The 9,105-nt window shown below is 42.4% G+C and overlaps 1 protein-coding gene across 2 annotated transcripts in view; it reads right to left on the minus strand.

Moving 5' to 3' along the window:
* Window positions 1-2,511: 2,511 nt before the first annotated feature.
* AKAP2 (A kinase (PRKA) anchor protein 2) overlaps window positions 2,512-9,105 on the minus strand; it is a 19,923-nt gene continuing 13,329 nt past the window's right edge. The window contains exons 3-4 of one of the 2 annotated variants that reach the window (XM_008943504.1): window positions 8,642-8,680; window positions 2,523-2,615 (exon numbers count right to left, since the gene is read on the minus strand). In XM_008943504.1, coding sequence (XP_008941752.1) covers window positions 2,523-2,615; window positions 8,642-8,680 — 132 coding nt within the window. Of the gene's footprint in view, window positions 2,616-8,641; window positions 8,681-9,105 lie in introns of both variants that reach the window. The other variant, XM_008943503.1, reaches the window with a different exon arrangement.

The raw sequence follows: 9,105 nt of genomic DNA on the forward strand, positions 1-9,105 counted from the left end.
CCCCCCATTTCACTTAAGCTCTCCCCAAGGGTGGAAGGATCCTGGACTCCTCTTGGTACAGACGCACAGAGCTCTTGGATGTGGCTACATGATGTATGGTCTCACTGGAGTGCTGCATTGGTGGCGTCGCTTTTCCTACAGCCTTAAGGTAACGACCCACCTGCAGACATGAAATCACAGTTCACTGGTGAATGCCATGTCTGAACAGCGGGTCCACTTCATTAGGTATGTAAATCCTTCATAGGCAAGATGCCTCCCCATGCATCTGGGCTTAGAGAGCATCCCTGAGATAAGCTCTCTGCCCTTAGCACAGTGAACGCCCAGTTCGGCAGGGTTTTCTTCTGTTCAATAGCACTTAGGGAGACAATTGACAGAACTGAGTTAATGGGTATGTATAATTGTATTTGCTACAATTCCCTGAACATAAGCCTCAAAATGATAATGTCTGTGGACAGAAATCACTTGCTGGAGGAACTGAAGGTGGAGGGGAGGGTGGCGGTGGGGAATAATTTGGTTGTAAGCTCTGTGTTTAAGAAAAGCACCAGAAGTATGTTCACAGTATCGGTACTCATTTTAAATGAGCTCACTGTTTCAGGCTAAAACAGCACAGCAGGCTATGAAACCATGAAAAGGCTTATTAAGGGAGGACCAGTATCCTGGCTGAAGATTTCCTTAAAAGATGTCAAAATAATAATTGTTTATAAAAAAGACAGAATATTTTATATAGAAAAAAAGCTCAGTGTCTTTTTTTGTCACCTCCCAAACTTGTCGGTTTCTAGTCCAGAAATTATGGTTCCCAGTTGTGAAATATTCCTATTGTATTTCTTGCGTGAAAAGAAAAAGTAAACCCGCAGCCTCTATACTACATACAAATACAAAGCACAAGAATAAATACCACAATTCTTTTCCTAATTGTCAGCTTACAAAACTGGTCAATACTTTGCAATTGTGACTCATGCAAATACCATGTTGGGTCAGATTTTAATATCACAAATACTGCATTAACTCAGTGCCTTGTTTTTATATCCCCTTTCAGAAAAACAAAAAAAAAAGAAATTAGCACTCACCCCTATAGCTGGTAAACAGCTTTGGAGAAAATAATCAGCACACGCACTGCCATACAGTTGCTGGCACGCCAGCCCCAGGCACACGCCCGCACACACACGTGCACCCACGCGCACACGCACACACAGATCCACACTAATCCTTCACTGCTGATCCCAAGCCTAAGCAATGACTAAAGGCTCTACGGTTCGCTTGTAGCACTGAAAACACTGGCTGAACGGCAGAAATGTTTTCTTCCCTTGTCTGCTCTTCCTTGCTCACTCCTTTCAACTCATTATGCCCTTTAGCTCTTTCGTTGCCTGGAAACATGAAGACTTCCACAAAGCACTCTACTTCAAAGGCTTTTTATGTTGTATAAATATAGTTGAAGACATAACTATCTTTCTTCTTTATTTCATACCTCTTTCTAGGCCAGAGTCTGGCTTAGTTCAATTATTGCCTCATTTAAAAATTAAATGTCCTTTATTTGTATCTCTTTCCCACTACCTTTCTACTTCAAATTATCCATCTTCATAGATTTTACACATACGCCATTCTTTTCCCTCCCCACCATCAAAAAATAGTTGTCATCCGCTAAATACAGATTTTCTATTTAGAAACTTTGTTAGGTAAATATGCTCTGAAAACCTGGAGCTCAGGTGATATTGCAAGGATATAGGACCCTAAAGCTAAGGTATTCCATTTGGCTTAGCTCTCATCCCCATCTATTCCACTCCTAAATTGTGATGGCTTGTGTTTGCAACACAAGGGCTGTTTTACCGAGTCTACTGGATTGTATATTTGCAATAACTGCCTCCCTGGTTGTTTTCTTCCTTTTTAACAGATAGGTTACTAGAATGGGGAGCAGAACCCACCCCTCCAGACAACCCTTCAGTCTCCTCAAAGAAACAGCAACAGAGGGCAATATCATTGTATTTTGTGGCTGGATAAGAGTATGCCGAAGTAACGCTGACGGTCTCGGTGCAGTGGCTGTGGGAGGCGAAGGAGTTGCAGAAGATCTGACAGGAGTTGCTGAGGGGACGGTGATCCTGGGGGTGAGGCAGGGCTGTCAGTTTGCTCGGCAGGAATCACGAGCATGAGACCTGGCTGCAGACTCCTCCACGCTGACCTCCTGCCATGAGCCTGCAGCCCCTCCAGTCCGTGGGGACAACCACCCCCTTGCCCTCCCTGAGGGCTCCCACCCCGTGCACCCTCCCCATTGCATTATTTCAGAAGGGGGATAGAGGGAAGGAGAAGGGGGTATTTTCTAGGTGGTTTTTTCTTGTTATTCTAGGGTTGCCAGAAGCTGGATCATTTCTGTGTCTATGTGCATCACTGAGTTTGTTGTGTATTTAATAAATATTGGACTAAAATGCTGATACTTCCATAGTGGGTTTTGTGTCTGTTTTTTTTTTCTTGTTCCTTTCTCTTTTTTTGGTTTCGGTGTGCCTGGTCACCCTCTTCACGCTGCAGCGCAGTTACTCGTCCTCCTCCCGGTTGGCATAAATGCCAGCTTCCCAGCGGAGCGCCAGAGCACTTTTTCTGCGGTTCACCCTGGTTGCCTCAAGGACCTAGTCAGGAGAGAAAAGGAAAACACAGCATGTCACTCAGCTGCCCATGGGCCCTGTGCTGGAATGTCCTGTCCTGCGCACCCAGGCAGGCAGGGACCAGCTGAGCCAACCCCCCCTGCAGGGCTCCCAGTGCAAACTGGGAGGACTCATGCGATGAAGCACTTGCTGATGTGAAGGTGAGGGGGATGGCACACGAGCAAAGCCACACCATGGAAGGACAGAAGTGGTAGGAGCTGCCTGGCAGCATCCAGCTCACTTTTGGGTAGCCCCAGCTGCACGTTATCCTATCCCTGACTAGGGAAGGTGAGGGATGGGGCCTTGGTCCTCTACCCAGAAGCAGCTGCACACCTTCGGTACCAGGAGCCAGCAACCACCCGGTGTCTTTGAGCATCTTTGACCAGAGCTGCACGTGCAGCCTGGAAAGCAGTGTGCTGCTTATTTCAGCATTACACCTCTGCAAGCAGAACGAGGCAGTGTTCCCCCTGCATCTTCTTGTGGTCTCTCGCTTGCAGCTGTGCCAACGGGAAAGCCCGTGCACTGTGAGCAAACTGCTCTTGGAGTGAAAGATCACTCCACATGTAGAGCAAAGGAGATTTACACAGGGAAGACTTGCACAGCCTGCAATGTCTGGTACAGGATGGGCCCTGACACATTCATATATTTTTCATACATACACTCACACACATATAAAAACATACACAGTGTATGTATTATATATTTGCACGCACAAACCCAATTACACAAAGAAGTAAGAAACAGTTCTAATGCATATTTTAACAAGGCTAAAAAAAAAATTCCACAAAACCAGAAGGTGCTATTGTGACATGCATCTCATGTACTCCTCAGCCAGTAACGCATGGCAGTGGGTGTTTTCATCCCCGCAGAGTGAGACATAAAGGGGTCTAGGGTCTTCTTACAGAAGCACATGGCAATGTTATTTTCTGACCAGCACTATGTAACAGCTTCATGATCCAACTACCGTTTCAAACCAGCCTTCCCAGAAAAGTATGCTTTTGGAATGTTCAAACCATCAGTTTAAAAAAAAAAAAAAAAAAAAAAAGTAAAAAAAGCTCCAACAAATATATGAATGTTCACCAAAACAATGCCTGACCTAATGCTTCCTGCAAGCTGCTCTGTACACGCCTTGGCGAATAGTGTCTGGCCTTTTGAAATGAATGATGCTATTTTATTCTTCTGTGTAGAAAGTCAGATACAGTGAGGACTTTAGTCTTGACTGGAATGAAGAAAAATCATTTAAGACTAAAAAAGCTCTTCCTTCAGCTTGTGACAGGCTGCTGTTGGAAAAGTTCACAGGTACTAGGGGCTCCCGTGAAGGCCATATTAGGAAATCAGCTCTGAACTGTCAGCTGAAATTAACTAATTAAGGCCATAAATTTGCTTATGGGAATGAGAACATACTTCTGCATTTACGCTGAGACCAAGACCTCCATTTGGGAGCTGAAGGTGGGGTGGAGTTTTGCCAGACTTGCTATATTCTTTGTCTTTCTAGTTTATTTTTAAAGAATTAAAGGCAAAATTCAGAAAACAGAGATGGTTTTAAGCTAAAGCTGCATCTTCTTCCTAGCACTGACCAGGGCTACAAACCCGGTCCAGGTCCACTGGAGGGTCTTTTTGCTGAAATTTTGCCCCAAACCATGCCTCCTCTTTGCAGAGCAACTGCTGGAGAGAGGGAGACGCACCAAGCAGGTTTTGTGTTGTCCAGTAGAGGGCCAATGTGCTCACAAACCTAATAATTCATTTAAAAAAAAAAATTAAATTAGTAAAAAATTTTCTTCTGAGTCCTGCTGCAGTGATGAGGACCAGCAGTTTAACCTACATGTTTGGGATTTTGAGTGGGAGACAGACAGGGAAAGACAACCCAAACCAAACAATGGAGAAGCAAAACTGTGACTGAGTATCAGAGCATCATCTTATTATCTTCTTAGAATAACACAAGACAGTGGCTGCTCTTGGATTAGCAATGAAGGTGAAAGAAAAAAAAAAAAAAAACAAACCAAACCCAACCTGTTTTTTTGTTTGGGTGACAACAGACAAATACTTTTAAACAGGAGACTATCAAGGTTCATATGGGTTAATGACTAAAGAAAACACAGAAAATTACAGTTCTTCCCCCTGGATATAGAAACTTACATGAAAAACCAACAAATTTAGCATAAATTTCAAACCAAAACTGCCACTGTCACAACGTACTGGTATATTTAAATGAGGTCTGCTGAATTTGGCATGTAGATTTATGCCAGCTGAAAATAAAATGGGTTGTACATAATTTACAACAGTCAGCCTCTTCCTTGCTGGAAACCACAATGTTGTGATGATGGTCTCTGGTGATGGCTTGCAACAGTCAGGACCTTTCACTTTGAAGATTTCTGCTTTGGATCAGTCAGGTCATCTTTATCTTAAAAGATGGCAACAGGATTTCTTCCATTTATCCCCTGTGTGCAAATGTGCCCAGGAGCTTGTCTACTTCCGCAAACACTGCCAGTTGTTCCAAGAAAAACTTTCCAGAATGTTATCAGAGTTACCATGAGGGCATTGAATGTGGACTTAGCCTTTGCAGGAAAACAAATACTGATGTCTGGCTTATTATTAATAAACAAGCTGTCTAAATAGTAGAGCAGATACTAATAAGCTAAAGGTTCCTTTTGAACAGTTACTCCAGAGTTTTATTCTTCTAATCTACTGAAAAGAGCACTTGACCTAAAATAACCCTCATTTTTACTAGGCTGTGTCAGTTTTACACCCTCCAGAGGAAACAATGGGGTAATTATAGCATGCAACTGGAATGACTGAGGGGAGAATTGGGACTCCTCAATGGAGCATTGAATTCACAACCCAGGAAGCCACTTGCCTAAAATAGCAAATTTATCCAGTTTAAAGTACTCTTGGCAGATACCAAGGCTGCCTACAGACCCATCATGAATCGAGAACCTAGAGGCTCCCCACAGCAGGTCAAAGGAAGGAAAGTCTTTTGTTTTTGTTGTTGCAGCTGTTTTGAGGGTCTGTAACAATGCTGTGTTTTGGCCACGTTACAAAATGCTACCTCAATGTTTCACAAGTGACGCCCCACACCAGCTCAGTGAGTGCAGGCAAGGTGACTTAGGCAAGGGCAGGCTTGGGTGGTCAGGGTGTCCTAAGGCAGCCAGGCTCAGAACTGCACACAGAAGACATACACCAAAAATCAGAAAGGTCATGAAGAACTGAGCTGGCTACGTTCTAATGGTAAGGCTGTGTCAGTGGAAAAAGTGGAAAAAGCAATGTTACCTAAAATGTCTGATTTGGGGGAGGTGGTTTGACCACTAGCTGCAATAGAGGAAGAAGAATTTGAAGACCACAACCAAGTGTGAAGGTCAGACAAATGTGCAAAGATACATAGGGCTGTAAAGATCACTCTTCACCTCTCTTTGCCAAAAGTTGCTGTGTGGATCTTGTGGTGCCACTTCTGGGGTCTTGCTAAAAATTGCAGAGGGCTCTTTCCTGGCAGATTTCATTTATTTTTGAGAATTTTGAAAAAAACAAAAAAACAAAGAAGACTGAAGCAGCTACCACTATCAGGTGTAAAATTAACTTATCCATCCTAGAGATGGAGACTAACCTGTCCTGAGTTTCCCTCCAGTACAAGTAACAGTAATTGCCCTCTTACTGGCACCAAGAGAACAAAAATCAAAATACAGATATGCTTTAGTCCAAAACATATTTATCTCCACCACTGAATGGAACTGATTACTATACAGTATAGGCTAATTTTTATTGAACACTAACAGCAAAACTGATGTGGAAGCAAAACAATTTTTCTGAAGCTTAATATTTTATTGATTCTTCCCATATGGGCCTGGAAGAACTAAAAGCAACAAAACCAGAAAATGCAAAGGTCTGGGTGTCTAAAATCTACAAGTACCATGCAGAAAAGTCATGGCACAAGACAATTCCATGGAGGACAATGTGCACGAAGAGACAGGCAGCACAAAGGCAGGGAACAGGCTTTCTACTCCTGCAGATGTGAGCTGTGAGCAACCCCAATCAGGAACGGTAAACTAAATGCTTTAACATAAAACTGGAACTACTGGAGGACAAAGAACATCTGTTTCTCCAGGATAAAGGTATTTTCTTTGCTGTACCTACTCCACACTATTCACTGATTACACCAGATCTCTAGTAAGCACAGTGAGGAGACAGGTATCTGAGATGAAAATGTGTTTACCTGAAACATGACAGCAACAGGATTATATCCGGGCTGGTCAGTATTAAAATATAAACTCTGTGCCCTCTGCCATCAAATCTAGTGCATTTGTTTTCTGTTTTGTAACACAAACGTTTCCAGCAGTAGACTTTAACGTTGCTTAAATATCATCTTACTTCAGTATCTCCTACAGCATGGCCGATACTAAGCAAACTCAGGATAATGTCCTGTAAATTTGAAAGCTTGTATAGTTGAAAGGACAAAAGAAGATTTTGGGGATAAAAACAACCTATATATTATTATCTGTGTTTTCTTTAAAACAGCAGGTGGATGTGCTTTTAACATGGGCTGCAGGAATTTGGAGGTGATAAAACTGCATAAACCTAACAGGCATACTTTCACCTGCATACAGAATTGCTGCATCCTACAGCCTTTTTCGTCTCTACTCCCTTTCCCACCCATTCACGTGCATTTCTAGCTCATTACTCCTTGCATAATTATCATTTTACAAGCTGGACACAACCCTTCCCAGCAGAAGGGCAAGGGCTGGGCATGTAATATCCACACATCAGCTTCTGCTTCTCATGCAACATCAAACACTCTGATCACTACTTATTGTTCTCTGATCACTACTTATTGTTCATATATCATAACTCAGATTATTGTGCAGATATTATGGAGAAGAGGCCTAACCTGTGTTTAAAACTAGGTCTTTGACAGGACACTGCACTTATACAGATTAACTCTAGAAATACTCTACAGAAAGATTAATCACTGAGATAAACCTCACACTAAATTATTTAATGAATAGAAAATGGTATAGACTTGATTTTGCTTTACTCTCTAGGACAGGAAATGTTCATCATGTTCATCTACTTGTCTTAAGCTGGCTGACGTGGTCAAATACAATATGGAATAGGGAAATAGTGGAAAGTTCATGCTTATTAAAAAATGCTGATGCTGGAGAAATGAATGTCACTCATTACCACAATCTGTTAGTGTCTCTTAAAGAAGTCCAAATTTATGCACATCTGCACAGAAAATCACAGGCAATTGAAATGTCCCGGTTATTGAGCACCTTGTTCCTAGCAAGCATTGCAGAACTGTAGTTTAAAAACTGTTGCCTTTGGCAGAGTCCAGCTTTGGAAGGGTAAGGACTCTGCAAGTAATTGCCTTGTTAAAATACCAAATGCCACTGTAAATACCGTTTCTTCAACAGGTCTGGGTTTCTTCTGCTCTGAGACCAACACTGATGCTAAGTTTTGGGACTGTGATCAGTCTTCACATCACAACAGAGAGGGACAAGGACAGCTCCACAAATTTCACCAGGCTGAGTCCGTGCGCTTTGATCTGACTCTTCTTCCACAGAAGAATGATTGGTGTGTAGATTCTTTACAAAATACTAGAGTTTTTGATAGTGCTAAATAGAAAGTAATCAGAGACAAAGGAAAGCCACAGCAATTTCACTCACCATCTGAGGATGCTTGGATCTCAGGTTTAGGTTTGCCAGCTAAACAGTAACAGGGATTAAGGAGTTCTCATTTCATGCCTCAGGAATGATCCAGTCCTGGGCAACAGCTCTCATCCCTTCAATTACAAACCTCACCTCCCCATGCCAGAATTTGTAACACGAATCCAAGGGTTAGAAAACTATCCACACAAATTTTTGTTGATGAGAGATATGAAGGAATATCTCACACACATATTTGCATCCCAGTTTTGATATGAAAGAGCACTGGCACAGAGTATGAAAACGCAAACTGCAGCAACATGCACTTGGAATCACCATGCAAGAGGACGCAAAAATAAACAAGCAGTTGAAAAGTACCTCAGAAGTAACCTTGCTAGACAGTAATTTACAGGTGTACTGGTAGAAAGGGAAAAGACCAGCATTAGTACCTTGAACAAGCAAGTTATAACTAGGAAACAAGAACAAAATAAAGAAATTGCAAGAACTGGCACACCCCAGAACATAAGATTTCAAGCAACTTGGTGTCATAAAAAAAGTAAATAAGATTAGTCAGCTTGGTGTTTTTTTAATGACGTTGCTTGGCCAGTCTCAGTCTTGTTTACCATCAGTGCTTGAGCCATTTTCTTGTTGCTGTTTTTTCGCTCTTTCCCACCTGTTGAAACCTTTACTGTAACACATCCTCTTCGGAAGGATCTGCCCCCTTGCCTGAGCAGTGAAGTTCTTCCAAGAGCAGATGTGCTTGATTTGCCCTGTTTCTGAAAAGTAAGAACTGCAAGCCCCAGCCAGAGTGGCTAAACTACAGCCCCTCAAAGCCGACAACA

This window comes from Merops nubicus, unplaced genomic scaffold, assembly GCF_000691845.1.
Source record: "Merops nubicus isolate BGI_N331 unplaced genomic scaffold, ASM69184v1 scaffold20897, whole genome shotgun sequence".
Taxonomy (NCBI): Eukaryota; Metazoa; Chordata; class Aves; order Coraciiformes; family Meropidae; genus Merops; species Merops nubicus.